At 35.1% G+C, this 22,295-nt stretch overlaps 1 protein-coding gene across 2 annotated transcripts in view; it reads right to left on the reverse strand.

Moving 5' to 3' along the window:
- Window positions 1-22,295, reverse strand: part of NUBPL (NUBP iron-sulfur cluster assembly factor, mitochondrial) — a 211,598-nt gene that overhangs the window by 123,697 nt on the left and 65,606 nt on the right. The window contains exons 5-6 of one of the 2 annotated variants that reach the window (XM_077772734.1): window positions 5,843-5,882; window positions 5,665-5,755 (exon numbers count right to left, since the gene is read on the reverse strand). In XM_077772734.1, coding sequence (XP_077628860.1) covers window positions 5,665-5,755; window positions 5,843-5,882 — 131 coding nt within the window. The remainder of the gene's footprint in view (window positions 1-5,664; window positions 5,756-5,842; window positions 5,883-22,295) is intronic. The other variant, XM_077772735.1, reaches the window with a different exon arrangement.

The following is a 22,295-nucleotide window of genomic DNA, read 5'->3' on the forward strand; positions in this document are numbered from 1 at the left end:
GGGCTTGAACTCATGACCCTGAGATCAAGATATTAGCTAAGATCTAAAGTCAGATGCTCAACCACGTGAGCCACCCAGGCAGCCCCAATATTACTTATTATAATTAAAATAGAAGAATTTATCCCAGGAATGCAAGGTTGGTCTAACAACGAAAATCAATGTAAATCACTACATTAATAAAATAAAAAATACATGATCATTTCAATAAATGGGGAGGAAAAAACATTCGAAAAAATTCAATGCCATTCACAATAAAACCTCTTAGAAAACAAAGAAACAAGGACAGAGGGCATCCGTGAAAACCTACCACTATCATTCTTAAAGATGACATACTTATTGTTACCAGACCCTGCAAATCCAAATGAAGACAAGGATGTCTGCTCTCATATTTTCTGTTTAATATTATACTTGTGGTCCTAAGCAGTGCAATAAGAAAATGAGAAAATAAGATGAAAGAAATACTTTGGAAAAGAAGCACTGAAGATGTTTGCTTGCAGACAACATAATCATGTGCATAGAGTACCAAGAAAGGTACTAAACAGCTACTTAAAAACAGAACACAAGGTTAATATACAAAACTAAATATTGTATATTTTATGCCCTAACCACAAACAATTTGAAATTAAATACAAAAGACAATTCCAATTCCAATGTCATCTAAGAACATAAAATATGTCAAATAAATCTAAGAAGTACAAGACCAATACACTAAAAACTATATATCACTCCAAGAAATTAAAGGAATAAATGGAGGAACATACCATACTCATGGATTAGAAGACTCAATGTTGTCAGAATCTTGACTCACGAAAAGAAAAAAAAAATCTTTACATTCAATACCATCCTAATGAAAATATTAACATGATTTTCTGTACAAATTGACAAGGTGAATCTAAAATTTATAAAGAAATGGAAAAGAATATACAGTAGCCAAAGCAATCTTGAAAAAAAAAAGCTGGAAGACTCACTTTGTGACTTTAAGCTTTCTACACAGCCACAATTATCAAGATAGTATGCTTTTACTGTAAGGATTAAACTAAATAGATGGAACACAAAACTGAGTGCCTAGAGATAAACCTATACACATACACTCAATTGATTTTCATCTAATGTTGTATCAAGTCACTTCAACAGGGAATGGGAATTCTTTTAAACAAATGGTGCTAGTACAACTAGGTAAACTATTATGTGTTTTCCAACTTTACCAAGCAATTAATTTGATTCTGACACTATCTACACCAGGCAGTGTACTTGGTGTAGATAGTGTCTCACAGCGTCAGATCTCATAGTTTAAGGGCTCAATTCCACTAGACTACTCCCACTTCAGACACCAATCACAGGTCCAAGTTGTTACCTGTGCTTCTGGACTGACTAGCTATAAATCAGAGGTTTCCATAACCCCTTAACATTCAAGTGTGATTAATTTGCAAGAATGGCTCACAGAACTCAGAGAAACATTTATTTATGTTTACTAGCTTATTATAAAAGGTTTCAGAAAGAATATAGATAAATAGCCAGATGAAGAGATACAAAGGGCAAGGTCCAAAACAGCCCTCAGCATAGGAGCTTCTGTCCCCACAGAACTAGGTTTGCACAACCCACAAAGATGTAAATACATTTCACAGAGCTTAATGTACACCACACTGTCCTTCCTCTTTCCCTTCCCAGAGATCAGTGGATGAGGCTGAAAGTCCCAACTCTCTAAACACTTGGGTCTTTCTGGTGACCAGCCCCATGCTGAGTTTATCCAGAGTCCCCACTGTAAGTCAACTTACTAGCATGAAGTCAGGTGTGCTCAAAAAAGAATTCTTCATGAATGACAAAAAATACTCCTATCAATAACCCTGGAAATTCCAAGGGTTTTAGGAGATTTGTGCCAGGACTCACGGGAAAAGAACAAATATATTTCCTAATATACCACAACTATGAAAAAATATAAAACTTTATCTTACTTTCCACACAAAATTTAATTTAAGCAAGCCAGAACTATAAAGCTTTGAGATAAGAACATATGAGATTATGTCTACCTTAGAGTAGACAGGCAAAGATTTCTTAGAGAGGACACAAAAAGCATTCAGCATTAAAAAAATTTTTTTGATAAGCTGGATTTCATGAAAATTTAAAACATCATTTAATCAAAAGGCAAGCCACAGACTGGGAGAAATATTCCCAATACATATATCTGACAATGGACTCACAGCCAGAATATATTAAAACTCTTGCAACTCAATTATAAGAAGGAAAATGAGCCAATGAAAAAAATGAGTATAAGACTTCAACAGATACTTCATAAAGGAAGACACAGTGATATCTAATACACACATGAAAAGGGGCTAAATATCACTGAACATCAGGGAAGCACAAATTAAAATGATAAGAAGATACCATTTTACTTCCACTAGTGAAGAGACTGACAACACCAAATGCTAACAAGATGTGAAGCAACTGAAACTCTTATGAACTCTTATACAAGTATTTATAGCAGCATTATTCATAATAGCCAAAAACTGGAGTCTACCCACATGTCCATCAACAGAACAAGCAGTATTTTATTATAGTCATGCAACGGAATACTAACTACACAGCAATAAAAAGGACTCATTTACTGAAACAGGCAACAAAAGCATGATGCTCAAATGCATTAGACTAAGAGAGAGAAACCAGATATAACTACATTCTCTAGGGTTTCACTTATGTGAAGTAGAAGAACGAGCAGAACTCATTTATGATACTGGAAATCACAACAACTGTGATGGCCTATGAGTGGGAGATTGAATAGAAGGAACCCCAATGAATCATTATGGGGGATGGAAAAGTTCTCTGTCTTGAATGGGGTATGGTTACACAGATATACACATTGATCAAAAATTACTAAACCATACTTGTAAGATCTCTGCATCCCACAGTATGCACACGTTTTCAATAAAATATCACAAGGGAGAGGGAAAAACTTTAAACCAGACTTTCAGTTCAAGATGGTAAACTGACCATAAGTATTTATCCTCTCCCTCAAAAGAGTAACTATGAAGAGATATGAAACACTATTCTATTTATCATGTCCTGAATAATTATATAGTTATTTTCACTTGGGGATAATCCATGTGTGTAAATGTGTAAATGTACACTTAAGATTTGTACACTCTTCTGTATATACATTTATTCAATTTTTTCAGCCCTAATTAAAATGTGCAAGCGATAAAAGTAACTGTTAAAAAGACTGTAAAGTGAATATGCCATCTAATGTCCTAATATCTTATAGGATACCTAGAGTATTCCAATAAAATAAGCTATAGATCCATTTTCTCACCTCATCTTTCATCCTGTATTTTGTAGCATGTTTGCTAAAAATGGACCTTCAGCATTTATGTGAGTAAACTGACTTTTCAAAAAAATTTTTTAACATTTATTTATTTTTGAGAGACAGAACACAAGCAGGGGAGGGGCAGAGAGAGAGAGGGAGACAGAGAATCTGAAGCAGGCTCCAAGCTCCGAGCTATCAGCACAGAGCCCAATGCAGGGCTTGAATCCACGAACCATGAGATCACGACCTGAGCTGAAGCCATACACTTAATCGCCTGAGCACCCAGGTGCCCCAAGCTGTGACTTTTATATGATTATGTGACTTTTATATGATCTTCCACATCAGAAAGCCAAATCTCCAAATCTCCACTACGTCCTCTGCCAGACTGCCAAATTCCAAAAATACTTCTTAAGCTTAGCATTTGATAAATGTTGAGAAGAACATGAATAATATCAGATGACTGACATGATGAGAGTGTGGTTGAATTCAGAAATCAAAAATGTATAATGCCAGTAATTAACATAATTATTCTATATCTCCAACAGCATTCAGGAGTAGATAAAAGGGGCTGGGTTACAGAAGGACATTGGCTGATAATATGGAATTAGGATCCTCCCCTTTTCTACTCCCAGCACCTCACAGAATAAAAAAATAATAAATCCTTCAGACCTTTGATCTTTCACCTCTGGTTTCATAAAGTTTTCTTTGTTTATAAAAGCAGTTACTAAATATAAGTGTGAATTTCAGTGGCAAATTTTTTGCAGCCTAATTAATTTGTACTGTCAGGATTACTCTCACTCCTCCTTGGGAAACTCCCTTTGCCCCTCTCCTGAGGGCACGTGCATACTTAGTCTCTCTCTTCCACGCTCAGGGCTCCTTTGCAAAGATGTTTTCATCACCTGTTGCAATCTGAGGTTTAAATGGGTCCTAATACTTAAAAACGACACTTAGAGGCAGGATCCTGCATCCCTTACACAAGAGCACCGGTACTTGGCTAGGTCTCTGTGTCTCTTATCACTGACTTGGATCTCTAAGACTCTGATCACTTTGAAAAGTCCATGTATTCCCACTTTCTCGTGGCCATCCATAAGGCTGAGGAGAAAATCTTAATCATTTCCTATTGAGAATTATACACTAACATAGGGAGGAAAAATTAATATTTAAAATATTCTGATGACAAGATCAGAATTCTCCTTTTGGTGTTTCCAAATTCCCACTGACTCTAACTTTAATTATAAACTGAATAAAGACTGTTTCAGAAAAATCAAAACAAAACAAAAACAAACAAAATCCAGGCTGACATAATCCACACAAATAAAGGTTAAAGATCAAGATCATAAGGGAATAGGTAAAGAAGGGATGTTGTTGGGAGTACAAGTGAAATGGCCAACTATAGGATAAAAGGGAGAATAAAAAAGGGAGTATAAAAGGGGAGGAAATGCAGCCAAGAGACTTGAACTCACTAGGAAAGTTAGAGGACTCTGGGACCAGAGATCACAAAGCACATTTATCAGAACTTAAGCAGCAGAAGGAAGACAAGATGTAACAATGAAAAAAGAAGAGTTTCAGAGTTCAAGACATATTTCATTTACCAACTATTGCAACTAGAAATGAATATAGGAATATCTATGATTAGAATTGTCAAGCTATCACATAATGCCTGAACCAAAGTAAAATCTGAATAAATATGGAGTAATTGCTGTAAATGGGTGGAGAAAATCCAAATTACTTAGAATATTTATCTAGAACATAATTAACTATAAATTCACAGCTACTAGAAAAAAAATTAAAATTATTTCTATAAATAACATATAGCCCATCTGATATTTTTAGATTATCCAATCAACTGTTCTCTTCCTTAAGGATAAATTAAAGTTGATTGAGCAGATATTATATACATAAATATAGAGCCAGATGTACTCAGTAAAACAAAATTTCATTTTGTTCTATGGCAATTTTAAAACGTGAGCATGATTTATATAAGTTTTTTCTTTATGCAAGAATATCTCCACTGCCCTTATAACTCAATATTGGGCATGAAGAGATTAACCATAAATCTAAAGAAGGCAGATAACTTATAAAATAGACTTCTTCATCTCACTGCAGACTCTGAACAGAGCAAAAGAACAATATGAAATAAGACATTAAGATTCTCAGTAATCAAAAGCAATGGGTAAGATTAAATCACAGACCAGTGAAACTGGTCTTGGCGCCACATAACTCATTATACATCCAGTCTATTAGTTGGATTCTTTTGCATAACATCTCAAATCTGACTGCAAAAATGGACCATTCTCCAATCAGCAAATGCATTAACAACAAACGTGTCAATAATAAAATTACACTTAATGCAATTTTCTTACCTGCCTCAATAGTTTCTCAATAGCTGACATTACCATAAGGCCTCTCCAAACAACTGGCGCAGTCTCTTCAACCAGGAAGCCCATAGACATACTGCAAGAGTAAACCAGAAATACAGCTAATTTACATATGTTAATCAATATTCTGAAAAGTAACATAAAGTAAAAAAGATATACTTACCAAGCAATACCATAATTCAAAAGAGGCCTCATTAGGTTGTCTGAAATTAAAAACAAAACCAAAAACCTCTCTTTTAGAATATACAAACATACTGACTTATTTTCTTATCATAAAGTATCAAATTAAAAATAAAAATGGGCTATTCAAACTGCTGCTCTTTAACTTCCAACTAATTCACCTCAATATGCAAAATATACAACAATTTAAACATTATTCCAAACACACAACCAATACCTCCAATATATATAACATCTAAAAATACTTGGGATAAAGCTTTATTTAGAAACATTTATAATTTTTAAGTGTTTCAAAAAAATTGCCTCCATAAGTAATTTCATCCACCTGTTTTATTCATATATGTTGATAAATTACATGCATGTTTAGTATGTGTATATATGACAAGTACACACAAATACACATACATGCATCTAATAAGTTCTCCGTATTTCTTCCTTTTTCCTTACTTGAAGAATTTGAAAAGTACAAAAAATCCAAGAGGAGAAAAACTCTATTTTGTATCTCAACATAATAAAAGTCATATATTAAAAACCCACAGCAATCCAACTCAATGTTAAAAGACTGAAAGTTTTCCTCTAAGATCAGGAACAAGACAGAGATGCCCACTTCTGCCTTTTTAGTTAACATAATACTGAAAGAACCAGAGCAACTACGCAAGAAAAAGAAACAAACAGCATCAAAATTTGAAAGGAAGAAGTTTTCTCTGTTCAAAGATGATATGATCTTATTTATTGAAAATCCTTAAGATTCCACAAAAAACTATTACAGCTATTAATGAATTCAGCTAAGTAGCAGAATACAAGTCAACACATAAATATCCACTGCAGTTTTATACACTATCAACAATCTGAAAAGAAAATTATGAAAACACTTCCACTTATAACAGCACCAAAAACAACCAAAAGAATTAACTTAACCAAGGAGATGAAAGATTTGTACAATGAAAACCTCAAACCACTGCTGAAAAAATCAAAGACGACATAAATAAAAGGAAACACCTATCATGTTCATTGATTGGAAGACTTAAAATTGTGAATGTTCCCTAAAGCAATCCAGAAATTCAATGTAATCCTATCTAAATCCCAATGACATTATTTTGCAAAAACAAACTAACAAAAAAACACCCATCCTAAAATTCATATGGAATCTCAAGGGATCCCAAATAAACAAATCAATCTAGAAAAGGAGAATAAAGCTGAAGGATTCATAGCTCCTGATTTCAAAACTTAAAATACAAACCTAGAGTAGTCAAAACTTAAATACAAAGCTAGAGTAAGCAAATCAGTGAGGTACTGGCATAAAGGCAGATATATAAGCCAACAGAATAGAATAGACAGCCTAGAAATAAACCATCACATATATAATCAAATAGTTTTTGATGGGAGACAAACATCATTCAGTAGTGAAAGGAAAACAAATGGTGCTGCGAAACTGGATATCAACAGGCAGAAGAATGAACTCAGACCCTTAACTAACACCATATACCAAAATTAACTCAAAATGGATCAAAGACCTAAATGTAAGAGCTAAAATTATAAAACTCTTAGAAGCAAACATAGAGCAAAAACTTCATGTCATTGGATCAAGCAACAATTTTTTGGATATGACAACAAAGGTATGAGAGAAAACATTTGCAAATCATATATCTTATAAGTGATTCATATCCAGAATATATTAAATATTTTTTTTCATTTTTTAATTTACATCCAAGTTAGTTAAGAATGCAATACAATAATGATTTCTGGAGTAGAATCCAGTAATTCATTACATATATATAGCATCCAGCGCTCATCCCAAAAAGTGTCCTCCTTAATGCCTCTTGTCCAATTAGCCCACCCCCCCCTCATTACCCCTTCAACAATTCTCAGTTTTTAAGAGTCTCTTATCTCCTCCCTGTTTTTATATTATTTTTGCTTGCCTTCCCTTATGTTCATCTGTTTTGTTATCTTAAATTGCACATGAGTGAAGTCATATGTTATTTGCCTCTCTCTGACCAATTTCACTTAGCACAATACACTCTAGTTCCATCCATGTTGTTGCAAATGGCAAGACTTCATTCTTTCTGACTGCCAAGTAATACAGAATATATTAAATCTTAAAACTTAACAACAGCAGCAAAAAACAAAACCTAATTCAAAAATGGGCAAAGGAAGTGAAGACACATTTCTTCAAGGAAGACATACAAATATCTTATACACAATATATACAAAGATACACACAATAGAATACTTCAAGTTTTTAAAGTCTTGAAAAAGAAGGAAATCCTGACGTGCTATATAACATGGATAAACCCTGAGGACATTATGCTGAGTGAAATAAGCCAGTCACAAAAGAGACACTGTATGATTCCTCTTATGTGAAATATGTAAAGTAGTAAAAATCATACAGACAAAAAGGAGAATGGCAGTTGCCAGCATCACGGGAGGGCGAAGTGAGGAGTTACTGTTTGAAGGGTATAAAGTTTCAGTTTTACAAGACAAAAAAGAGCTGTAGAGATAGATGGTGGTGATGGTTGCAAAACATTGTGAACTATTTAATGCCACTGAACTATATACTTAGAAATGGTTAAGATGGTGCGGTGCCCGGGAGGCTCAGTTGGCTAAGTGACCAACTCTTGATTTCAGCTCAGGTCTGATCTCACATGATCTGACAGTGCAGAACCTGCTTGGGATTCTCTCTCTCCCACTCTCTTTCTGCCCTTCCCCCACATGCGTGCACTTTCTCTCTCTAAAATAAATAAATAAACTTTATTTTTTAAAAAAAGGTTAAGATGGTAAACTTATGTGTATTTCACCATAATAAAAAATATATATTTTAAGCTCTACTTTGTAATCTGAGACAAGAAGTTGCATTAATCTACAGGGGAAACAATCTACTATTTATGCCCAAGCACTAAAAAAAAAAAAAAAAACCCAGAAAGAAAAGAAATGACAGTTTACAGTCAAGTAAAACATATGTAAACTATAAAATAATTTAAAGCACTATAAAATATGATTTCTTTAATCAAACTATCTGTATAGCCACATTCTCATTCATTCTAGCTACTATATTCTATTTCACCATAATAAAGTTATAGTAAAAGCCCTCTAGATACTTTATGCAGTTTGAGCTAGTATTGAGCTAAAAGTTTAGGACAGATCATAAAAATTCTAGTAGAATTTTGCAGTTAGATTTCATCAATGTCTTTTAGGTTGTTTCTCCTTCTTAAAGAGACTGAAATTAAGAATTGTAGATAAAACATATAGGCATGATTTATATGTCAGTTTTTTCCCAAAGCATCCAACTTAAACTTTCAAAGTAACTTTTCACCATTGTGCTCTGTAGTTTTGATTCTCTGATTTTCTCCAATTATGTATGGATACAGATTTAAGAGTCAAGTTGCACTATAAAATTGTTACTGAAAGTTAAAATCCTACAACGTTCTCCCATTTGTTACTCCCCAGAGCCAACAACTCTCAACCCAAATGATTTTTTTAGCTTCTTATTTTGAATTAATCTGAGGCTTATAGGAAGTTGAAAAAATAGTGCAGAGTCCTCATATGCCCTTTACCTAGTGTTTCCTAATGTTAACATCTTACATAACCAGAGTACAATAACCACAACCAAAAAATTAACAGATACAATATGATTAACTAATCTGTAAGCCTTATTCAAAGTTTTACAATTTTTAGTTATCTTATAAAATATTATAGAACTTAGTTCTTTTTCATGAACACAGGCATACTTTTCATGAACTCATCCTCTCAATGTAATTATATCACTATTTTAACTAAATAATCATGTAAATGTTATGAATAGCTGTGCAAATGGTATAAAATATGATTATTTTTATTTTTCCTTTGTCCCCCTGGATTGATGGTAGAGAGATCTTTGTAGTGTATGTATTTCCTAGTAATTTGCTCCTAGACTACCTCCCAGTTTTGTAAATATCAAATACATAAATCAAATGCACTAGGCATTTGTGTCCATTATCTTGAAGAAGCTTTTGCTTAACTCTTTATAGTGTCTTTTGAATAAAAGAGTTTCTAACTAATGTATGGTTGAAAGGAGAAATCAGTAACTGTTTTTAATTTCCAAATATATAGGTGTTTTTAGTAATCATTTTGTTACAAGCTTCCAAATTAATTGTGTGGTAGTTAGAAAATGTAGTCTGAATGATACCAATTTGAAAATTCACTGAAACTATCTTCATGGCCTATTCCATAATCAATTTTTATAAATGTTCCAGGTGTGCTTGAAAAGAATATTCTATTTATGGCCATTAGATCAAGCTTGTTTGAAGGTGGTAATTCTTTACATTCAGTAATACTTTTGCTTTAAAGTCTATTTTGTCTGACATTAACATAACTATACTCAGTTTTATTTCGCTCTGTTTATGCTTTTTAATCATTTAGCTTTTACCCTATATTTTTATGTTTTCAGTAATATCTCTTGTAAATAGCTTTAACCTATCTGGGTTTGGTTTTGTTTAACTTTCATTTTCTCCTGTCTTAAAGGATTTTTTTAAACTAGAAAGTTGTATAATATTCATATTTACATTGCTGATATATTGGAGTGCTGAGGAGGCTCAGTTGGTTGAGCATCCGACTCTTGATTTCAGCTCAGGTCATGATCCCAGAGTTGTGGGATGGAACCCCATGTCAGGCTCTGCACTGAGTGTGGAGCCTTCTTGAGATTCTCTCTCTCTCTCTCTCTCTCTCTCTCTCTCTCTCCCCCTCTGCCCCAGTCCCTGGCTTGCAATCTCTAAAATAATTAAATATATGCATCGCTGATATATTTATATTCATATTTACTATTCTATTTTGTACTTTCTCTTAGCCTCCATTTTTTTAGTAGTTTTACATTGTTGCAATTCTTCCCCCTCATTATATTTTTCCCTCTATAGAAATCACATAGTACATTTCTAGTCTTGTAATGATTATCTAGTATTTTTTTTAAAACATCCTTAAAGTGTGAAGTTAAACAGTAGTTCCACCTTCTTCCTTTAAAAAACATGTGGTTTTTTTTTTTTTTTTTTTTTTTGAGAGACAGTGAGAAAGCATGCATACGTGCATGCAGGGGAGGGGTAGAGGGAGAAAGAGAATCTTAAGCAGACTCCACACCCAGCACAGAGCCCAATGTGGGGATTGATCTCACGACCATGAGATCATCACCCGAGCCAAAATCAAGAGTTGGACACTTAATCAACTGAGCCACCTAGGCGCCCCTACCTTCTCCCTGTTTCAGATCCAATCACTGTCCCTCCTAAGCAGATTCATATGCCACTGCTCTCCTGAATTTTAGTTTTATCTTGGAAAATTCTCAGCTATTATCTCCTTGATGATTGCCTCCGTTACAGTTTCTCCATTATCTCCTTCTAGAACAATGATTAGATCCATATTGGCCCTTCTCATGCTATCTACCATGTCCCTCAAACTTTCATTTGTTTTCCAATTCTTCTTTATGTACTACATTCTCAGTAGTTTCTTTTCACCTATATTCAATAATTAATTTTCTCTTTAGTTGTGCCTAATCTTTAATCTTCCCAGATTTTCCCACTTAGCCCAGAGCCAAGAACAGATCCAGCACTTACTCCCAATAACCACTATGTATGGAAGGATTTATTTCATAGTCACTTATTAAGGCTATCACCATTAGTGTGTCCAGCTCTTATATGGTGCATTGGAGTTTTCCTCCCTCCTTAGGTGCCATATTTTGTCCCCATTCCTTCATACATAATCCTGTAAAATACAGGTCCTAAGCCACCAAGATCAGCAAATAATACCTGGGTAACTATCAATTCCAATGCACATTTATACCCATCGGCTCACACCTTCTTGTTATTTCTGAGTTCTGAGATATCCCCTTCCTTTCCCACTATCTCAGACATGTACTGAAAAGTAGTTTTTGTTAGTATTCCATGTAATATTTTAAAGTATGCTATTATAGGAAAAGTTTTTCTGGACATCTAGTTTGCCACATGAAGAAGTAGAAAGCTGTTGATTTTTAGTGATCTTATATTCCTTATGATACCTTACAGAACTCTATTTTTCAAATAGTTTTCTGATTATTTCTTCTGAATTTCTAGGTAGACAAACATACCACATGGAATTAAGAACAATTCTGCCTTTTCCTTTCCACTATTAATAACTCTTGCTTCTTTTTCTTGTTTTGGTGGATTTGCTAAAACCTGCAGTAGCAATGGCACTGCGCTTGTTTTTAGTGTAACATGGAAAAGATTATACCAAAAATAAAACAGGAGAATATGCATATCATCTATTCACCTAATCCTCCACTCGAAATAGATGATCTAAGTAGTTTGAGTCTGCTCAAAACAGAACTTGGAATTGGAGCTGGAAATGTAAACTTTGGACTGATTGCTATGTTCCCATCAAAATTCCTATGTTGAAATCCTAACCCCCAATGTGATGGTATTAGGAAGGTGCTTAGGTCATGAGGTAGAGCTCTCATAAATGGGCTTAGTGTCCTTATAAAAGATACTCCAGAGGGCTCTCGTGCCTGTCTGTCATGAGAGGAAACAATGACAAGACAGTTTTCTATGAACCAGTAAGCAGGTCTTTACCAAATGTCAAAGCACCTTGAACTTGGACTTCCCAGCCTCCAAAACTATGAGAAATAAAAGTTTGTGGTTTAAGCCACCCAGTTTGTGGTATTTTTGTCACAGCAGCCTGAACAAACTAAGACACGGGAAAGGTCCAAAGTCTTTTCACAAAACAGGAAATCAAAATCTCTAACACTATACAGGAAGAATCTTTAATCTACTTCATCGGTATGCTAAATCCCCAACCAGAAAAAATGTATACTTTAAATACTTCTTGTAGTTGGGTGAATAATAAATTGTAAACTGAAACCAACAATGTAAGCAGATTTATCATCATGTTAAATGCATTTCTGGGGGCACCTTGGTGGCTCAGTCAGCTGAGCGTCCGACTTCAGTTCAGGTCATGACCTCACAACCGGTTAATGGGTTTGAGCCCCACGCCGGGTTTTGTGCTAACAGCCAGCTCAGAGCCTGGAGCCTGTTTCAGATTCTGTGTCACCCTATCTCTCTGGCCCTCCCCTGCTCATGCTGTCTCTCTCTGTCTCTCAGAAATAAATAAAACATTTAAAAAAAATTTTTTTAATAATAAATGCATTTCTTCAGAATTTAACAGGGAAGGCGCCTGGGTGGCTCAGTCGGTTAAGGGTCCGACTTCAGCTCAGGTCATGAACTCAGGCTCATGGGTTTGAGCCCCGTGTCGGGCTCTGGGCTGACAGCTAGCTCAGAGCCTGGAGCCTGTTTCAGATTCTGTATCTCCCTCTTTCTCTGACCCTCCCCTGCTCATGCTTACTCTTTGTCTCAGAAATAAATAAAAAAATTATAGTGAAAAAAATTTTTTTTAAATAATTTAACAGGGAAAAATGTACACGGAGAGTCCTAAGCATCACAACATATACATTAAAATGAAAGTTATAAGCACATTCTTCTTTATCTTCTCCTATATATTAGTAAACAAAATTGATACCACTAAAAGCATTTTACTTTAATTAATAAAATCCTCAAATTTGAATGATGGCATAGGCTGAAACCAGACTTTTAAATTAGTAGAGAAAGACTCTGAACAACAACTCATGATTACAGGTACAAATTAGTATATGCGCCCTAAAATTTTGTTTTAAAAACTGTGTACAGTAATCCCTACACATAAACTTAATAGAAAAACTAACAAAATACTATTAGTTGAAAGTTTATAGAAAAAAATTGGAACCTACTGTCCTATAACAGCGTTTTGAAGAGACCACCATTAGCTGAAGTTATCATGACACAGATCATTATTTCCTTCTACCTCCTATCTTCATGATAGCTCATACATTGAAATAAAAGATTCTTACTCTAAGTCAAACCATTTCAATTGCCATAATGCCATTCGTGACACTATGCCACATCCTCCTTACTCTATTACAACGAAGTTCTAACATTTCTAACAGGCATGAATTTAATTAATGGATTGTATGTCACCAATGGATTTCGAACAGAGTTGGAGACTACTTTTATATTACAAATTAATTGTCAAGCTAGAAAAGACACTGTGACCATGTCAAACTGAAGAGCTATGTATAAAGGAAATAAGCATAAGAAAGGCTGCTTTAAATCTTTCCATTATAGTTGAAATTGTTAAATGTTCCAAGGATAATGCTCATCTAGAATCAGATTTTCTTTGTGTAGGGACCCCACTGTTCATGAATCAGCTAAGTGGTAGACATTCCCATTTACTTGGTATTAGCAATAAAGCTGAAAAATCTCTGTATCTTCTACTCCCTGGCTCCAAAAATGAGTTTTAAATATATCTGAACACCAAGGTGCAGGAATATATGTCTAAAAAATTATAACTTGAAATCATATAATATAGACATTAAGTTCAGTTTTTAAAATGAGGACAGAGAATAATTTTAAAGAATATTTAAACATGAAGTAAACAACAAAACAGTTTTATAAAAACAAGCTTTTATCCACATATTCATGACAAGACATTTAAAGGTACAAGAACCTTCAGAAAGGAAAAGGAAGCCCAGGACAAAGCTTACAATGTCACTTTCTCACCATCCACTTTCCTATTCCTTCTTTTGTTTCTAAAACCAAGATCCTTTCTTATGAGAAATCAGATGCAAGAAAGAGGTTGCATTCACTACTATTCTTTCAGGAGAACTTAAAGTGGCTAGATAAGACAAAGTAGTTCCATCAAGTTAGTACCCAGAAAAAGTTTAGAATGTCCTACTTGTTTACCTGGAAGATGGAAGGATTTAGACAGAAGGTGAGTAAAGATAGTTGGAATGGAATGGATTAAGACCCAAATACCAACCTGGATAATCTAAGGCAATATTAATAATACTGTATCTAGAAATTGAAAGGAGAGGGATATAGAACATGAGAAGGGAGCAGAAAGACTATTAAAAAATTCTTCTATACTTTTATAATTATACATTTATCACTCTTTCATATTAAAATTTCATTTATTTTCAGCATACTTTCCCTTTTTGTACCACCTTGGAAACTTACTATCTCATCCCAGACATCCATCCGTCTCAAAGTTGAAAGCCATTCAGGTTTCTTTCTTAAAAATGCACCCTCTTTCCCAAGTAAAAAAACTGCCCCTTTTTTCCCCAACTCATCCCCTCCTTACTCAAAACTCTCATTTATTCATGTGGGTGGTTTCCATTAGGAAAAGAACCTGAAACAAGTAAAACACATTGAGAGCTTAAGCTTTGTAGAAGATACAAGTGTCTTTAAATGGAATCTGGTCAGTAGGCTATAAATAGAAGTCTAGATATAGGGGATATTTTACAGCAGGGGGTGATACCTCCTAAGAGGCAAAGACTATCTCCATTTTACAGTTGAAAAAAGTTAAAGTCTATCCCCAGCCTCGTTTCAGCTTTCTTCCATGGCAGCCTCCACACCAACTCTCCATCATTTCTTCTTCTGATCTTCTCTAGGATCTAACACTTAATAAATGTTATGCATGATTATTTATCTTTTTACTACCTCTAACCTATCTCCCCAACTAAATACCATACTCCCCTTACTTAGCATGACTGGTGCTCAAAACCTATGTTTATATAATAGCCAAAACAATTTTCTAAATAGCTAAACAGTCAAAAGTAAATATACTGAGGGAAACCTGCACACCCTATATTTGGTCATCCAGGCATTTGTAGTACAGTAAAACATTATTTGTTATAAGAAATTAGCCATTTACTAGCTGTGGCCTTGAACAAGTTGTCTTTATACGAAACATACACTCGTTAAATGTCATACTTCATACGAAATAGTTTAAGGCCAGAACACTAAACTAATGTGGCCAAAGTTAAATAGCTAGCAGCAACAAAAGCAGTAATGATTTAAGACTAAACTTGTTTCATTTTAAGTTCCTTATTATTTCCACACACATATCCGAGAAGCAGGAGGCTTAAGATCATGCAAATACATATGAGATCAGAAGATAACACACAGTTAAAATGTTAGCAAATATAGATTTTCCTTCGATCGCTTGATGACACCCAGACAAGTTCCATGAAATTATTTAACAATGCTCTGATACATCAAGTTATTCTGTAATTAATGTGAATTGTCCTTTAAGTCAATTACAAGTTCTTAGGATTACTAGCAAAGCATTATAGTTGACTATTTCTTGTTATTTTGATATAAATTTTAACTACATTTCTGTAGTCCCCAATCTTTCTGTTTATTAGGTAATGTTTCCAGCCTTCTTATCTAATTTATATGTCATATAAGACTTGTTTTCTTCTAATAACCCATCTAGCCTCTTAAAATCTCAAATTCATTTTTAAGCAGCAATAGTTCACTACAAGTATAAAGGGATGGAGAGAACGGATTTGAAACATACTAACAATAAATGTCAAGACAGTGACAAAAGAAGCAGGTTAGCAAACTAAGAGTGAAACACTGGTACTAGAAAACAGTATGCTAGTCATGTGAGAAGGGCGTAATACAAAACTATACTTCTTACAGTAACTAAAATGCCTGTTAATGTGTATGTTGTGAAGCAAAAGCAGAAGTCTAAACACACACAAAAAAAGACAAAATTATGAGTGCCATTACAAAAAGTCCCAGTTAAGAACATAAACAGACTATAACAGAGAAAATAAATAGATATATAACCAAAGACAAAACACTGCCTTCAGTGTGGACTTTATACCAGTGTGATGAAAAGAAATGCATAAAGTTAATTTGTTACAAGAGGAAAGGAAAAGATACAAAGCATAGAAGTGAAAAACTATTTTAAGAAGACTACTGAAAAACATTGATCTACTGTAACAAAAAAATCCTGCAATAAAAAAGATACCGTTGTGGAATATAAATAAATTACAATAAAAACATAAAAACTATAAAAGATAATACATTTACAAATACTCAGGGTTTAACTCCCATAGATATTTTGTATATACAATAAAAGCCTTACTATATTACCCATTTAGCTATACTAGAGGTTTGGGGGCTCATATGAATGGCCTATATACCAGAGAAATCAGAAGAAATAAGTAATAGCAAGTAGAGTCACTGATGTCTGTAACTGCATGGTAAATTGGACACTATCTGGAAAAGTAATGAAACACTGAAGTGTCAGACAGTTTTGTGATTTTGGCAATAAGGCAAGTATTTCTAGAATAATAAATGCTTTAAAAATTCCATTCTGGGGAATAGTAAGAGGATCCTGGGCTTGCTTTGTCCCTCAAACACAGCTGGATCAACATCAAACCATTCTGAACACCCAGGAAATCGATATGTGGATTAATAGAACAATCTGCATAATATGAGGGAGAGAACAGGGCAGGTAGGTGGTGCGGAGAGGTGAAATGGGGGAGGGGGCCCTTTTCTTGGAGAAGAGAGAGAGGGAGAGAGGGAGCAACACATCAGGTATGCACAAAAAAGCACTCCCCCTGAAAGCAGCTAGACAGAAAGGGTGAAAACACACACAGCAGACAGCACAAGAAAACTGTTCCCCAAAACCACTGATGGGGAAAGAAGAGAGGGTTTCAATATGGCCAGTTTTTTATAAATGGTGAAGTATAGAGTCTAAAGTTTCAGAGGTCAGCACCTGGTGGTGATCCAGTGAGGAAGCAGGATAGAGCCCCCCAGAATGGGCAGCCGTGTCTGAGGATCCCCTGGGTCACACAGGGAGAAGCAAATCTCCTGCTTGGAGCGCACTTCATAGAAGTGATACAGCCTCTCTACCCTCTGGCAAAAGATCCACCCAGTGGGAGCCATCAAGGGGCCACATTCACCGGTATAGGAACAAAGACAGCTACTGGGGGCAGCAAACACTAGCAGCAGCCGTGTTTTGCGTTTTACCATAAACTAAGCTGCTGCGTGGCACAATCACACAACCATTTCCTGGAACAAGCCAGTACCAGCCACAGCACAGCAAGACCCTCCCCAGAGGATCACTGAGGCTCTTATCTACAGGGGTCACTAAAGTATAGGGATTTGAAACACAGCGGCACCTGAGATAAAACTCATGACACAGGTGCAGCCTGGTAGATGGACAGTGCAGACACAGATGAGGCAGGGAAGGAGTTGATGGAAGTGGGAGACACAAAAGGGGTGACTGCACTTCTGTAAGGACAGATGAACTTTCTGCTCTGGGAGACTAGGAAGTGGGACAAAGACATTTTCACAAGTAGCCTCAAACTGATCAACCCCTGTGAGCTAAACAGCACCACCAAGTAAAGAAGAGAGCTGTAACACCAAGAGCTGTTCCCTGCACCTTGCAGGCGCACCTCCACTTGTGCTAGTAGACCTGAGAATCAGAGCAACAGGCCCCTCACTCAGAAGACCACAAATCTCTTCCATGAGCTTACTCTACTGACCATGGACTGCTGCAAAGTTTCAGCTACTGGGGAAATTGCATCTAGCTTCATTTGGATTTTCTGTTTGTTGCTGCTTCTGTTTCTGCTGTTTGTTTTCTTTTGCTTCCTGGATACAGAAAGAGCAAAAATTTTTATTTTGTTTTTTATTTTTAATGTTTTTTTCTTTTCTTTTTTTTTTTTCTCTTCTTTCTTCTCTTTTTTCTACGAAGCTTCTCTTAACAAGAAGACCAAAACACACCTAGGATCTGGCTTCCTTTATGTGATTTCTTTTATTTTTTAAATTTTTATTTCATTCTATTATTGTTATTGTTGCTTTTTATTTCTCAAAAATGTCAAGATGGAGGAATTCACCTCAAAAGAAAGAAGGGGAAAAATGATGGCAAGGGATTTAATCAATGCAGATATAAGTAAGATGTCTGAACTAGAATTTAAAACAATTATAAGGATACTTGTTGGGCTAGAAAAAAGCATACAGAGCACCAGTGAATCCCATTCTATAGACATAAGAGAACTAAAATCTAGTCAGGCCAAAAATAAAAATGCTATAACTGAGATGCAAACCCAAATAGATGCCTTAAAAATGAGGATGGACAACCTTGAGGGTGTTATGCTGAGCGAAATAAGTCAGGCAGAGAAGGACAAATATCATATGTTTGCACTTATAGGAAGATTAGGAGGAACTTAACTGAGGAACAAGGGGGAGAAGAAGGGGGGAAATGGTGGGGGAAAGGGAGAGAGGCAAACCATGAGAGACTCTTGAATGCTGACAAAAACTGAGGACTGATGGATGTGGGGGGGAGGGGAGATGGGCATGGAGGAGGACACTTGTGGGGATGAGCACTGGGTGTTATGTGGAAACTAATTTGACAATAAACTATTTGTAAAATAAATAAATAAATAAATAAATTTAGAAATTTAAAAAAAAATGAGGATGGACAGGGCAGAGAGGTGAATTAGTAATACAGAAGACAAAATTATGGAGAATAATGAGACTGAAAAAAAGAGAAACAAAAGTCAGGAATCACAAAAGCAGACTTAAGAAACTCAGCCATTTGTTAAAACATAATAATGTTCATATCATAGGAGTCCCAGAAGATGAATAGAGAGAAAAAGGGGTGGAGGGTTGATGTGAGCAAATTATACCTGAAAACTTTCCTAATCTGGGGAAGGACACAAACATCAAAATCCAAGAAGCATAGAGAACTCCCATTAGATTCAACAAAAACTGACCATTAGCAAGGCATATCATAAACAAATTCACAAAATATGCAGACAAGGAAAGACTTCTGAAAGGAGCAAGGGAAGACAGACCAGTTCATAGCAGATCTGTCCATAGAAACCTGGCAGGCCAGAAAGGAGTGGCAAGATATATTCAATGTGCTGAATGGGAAAAATACACAGCCAAGAATACTCTACCCAGTAAGGGTGTCATTCAAAATAGAAGAATAGATAAAGAGTTTCCCAGACAAACAAAACTAAAGGAGTTCATGACCACTAAACCAGGCCTGCAAGAAATTTTAAGGGGGACTCTTTGAATGTAGGAAAAAACAAACAAACAAACAAAAAGCAACAAAGGCTAGAAAGGACCAGAGAACATCACCAGGCACATCAACTCTAAAGGTACCACAAAGGCACTAAATTCATACCTTTCAATAATCACTCTGAAAGTAAATGGACTAAATGCTCCAATCAAAACAGGAAATCAGAATGGACTAAAAAAAAAAAACCAAAATCCATCTACATGCTGTCTACAAGAGACTCATTTTACACCTAAAGACACCTGCAGATTTAAAGTGAGGGGATGGACAACAGATGAACGGATAAAGAAGGTGTGGTATATATATAATGGAGTATTAGTTGGCAATCAAAAAGAATGAAATCTTGCCATTTGCAACTACATGGATGGAACTAGAGGGTATTATGCTAAGCAAAATTAGTCAGAGAAAGACAAATATCATGACTTCACTCATATGAGGATTTTAAAATACAAAACAGATGAACATAGGGAAGGGAAGCAAAAATAATATAAAAACAGGGAGGGGAACAAAAACATAAGAGGCTCTTAAATCAGAAGAACAAACAGAGGGTTACTGGAGGGGTTGTGGGATAAATGGTTAAGGGGTATTAAGGAATCTACTCCTGAAATCATTGTTGCACTATATGCTAACTAACTTGGATGTGAATTTTAAAAATAAATTTAAAAAAAATAATAAAGTCAGGGGATGGAGAACCAACTATCATACTAATGGAAGTCAAAAGAAAGCCAGAGCAGCCATACATACTATCAGACAAACTAGATTTTGAAAGAAAAACTGTAACAAAAGATGAAGAAGGGAATTATACCTTAATTAAGGGGTCTATCCATCAAGATCTAACAATTGTAAATATTTATGCCCCCAAATTGGAAGTGAGCACCTGAATATAAGTCAATTAATCACAAACATAAAGAAGCTCATTGACAGTAATACAATAATTGTAGGGGACTTTACCACCCCACTTACAGCAATGGAGAAACCATCTTAGCAGAAAATCAACAAGGAAACAATGGCTTTGAATGACACATTGGACCAGATGGACTTAACAGATATATTCAGAACATTTCATCCTAAAGCAGCAGAATACCCTTCTTCTCGAGTGCACATGGAACATTCTCCAGAACAGATCGTATACTGGGTCACAAATCAGTCCTCAACTAAGGTCAAGATCATACCGTGCATATTTTCAGACCACAATGCTATGAAACTTGAAATCAAAAATGAGAAAAAAATTGGAAAGCCCTCAAACACATGGAGGTTAAAGAACATTCTAGTAAAGAATGAATAGGCAAACTAGGAAATTACAGAAGAAATTTTTAAAAATACATGATGGCAAATGAAAACAAAAACACAACAGTCCAAAACCCTTGGGATGCAGCAACGGCACCCTAATAGGGGAGTATACTGCAACTCAGGCCTACCTTAAGAAGTAAGAAAGGTCCCAAATATACAGCCTAACCTTACACCTAAAGGAGCTAGAAAAGGACCTGTTCCTTTGTTCCTAAATGACACAGGTCTTTGATCCATTTCGAGTTTATTTTTGTAAAGCAAGCAGTGAAATGGTGTGTTAGAAGGTTGCTTAAAAAATGGAAGGAATGCATGATATACTGTGGTGCAAAAAAAGTAATGAGCTTGAAAATTCCTGGTAATATAAGAAGAAATTTAGTATGCTAGCCACATACAACTCTCCTGGAAGGCACCCCTAAGTCCTGTGATCCTTTCTTGAGTCTCTGATAATCAGTATCCCTAAGCCTTATCTTGGTAAACAAACATGGTACCTTCACTTACGATACAGTTCTATAATAACATTTCTGTATTAAGTTTAGGAAAAAAAATTTTAAATCATTGTAATAATATATTTGTGTATTTGTTTTCAAAGGTGCTTGAAATGTTTAAGAGAATCAAATATACTAGAGAATCTGACACATCAGCTTTGCATTTTTAATTTGAAATGTTTAGTTGATACTGTACGTTAGGTATATAGTAGCTACTCAGTAAATAGTTGGAATTTGTGCACGAATGGATAGAATTCTCATAGGTGATTAGTGTTTGTTGATCCTTTTAAAATGAAATTTATTTTTATAGAATTGTAATTTGTATCTAGTCTTTCTTAGAGTTATAGCTATTATATAAGTTACCTTTAACCCTAAATGACACAAAACGAAATTTTAAAAATTTATTTTTATATTTTATTTATTTTTTTAATTTAAATGTTAGATAACATACAGTGCAATATTGGTTGCAGGAGTAGAATTCAGTGATTCATCACTTCCATACAACACCCAGTGCTTATCACAACAAGTGCCCTCCTTAGTACCCATCACCCATCTAGTCCATCTCCCACCTACTTCCCTCTGTCAACCAACAGTTTATTCTCTGTCATTAAGAGTCTCTTGTACTTTGGAACCCTCTCTTCTCTACCCCCCCATATGTTGATCTGTTTTATTTCTTAGATTCGACATATGAGTGATATCATATGATATTTGTCTTTCTCTGATTGACTTATTTTGCTTAGCATAATACATTCTAGCTCC

The sequence above is a fragment of the Crocuta crocuta genome, unplaced genomic scaffold (assembly GCF_008692635.1).
Source record: "Crocuta crocuta isolate KB4526 unplaced genomic scaffold, BGI_CrCroc_1.0 scaffold116, whole genome shotgun sequence".
NCBI lineage: Eukaryota > Metazoa > Chordata > Mammalia > Carnivora > Hyaenidae > Crocuta > Crocuta crocuta.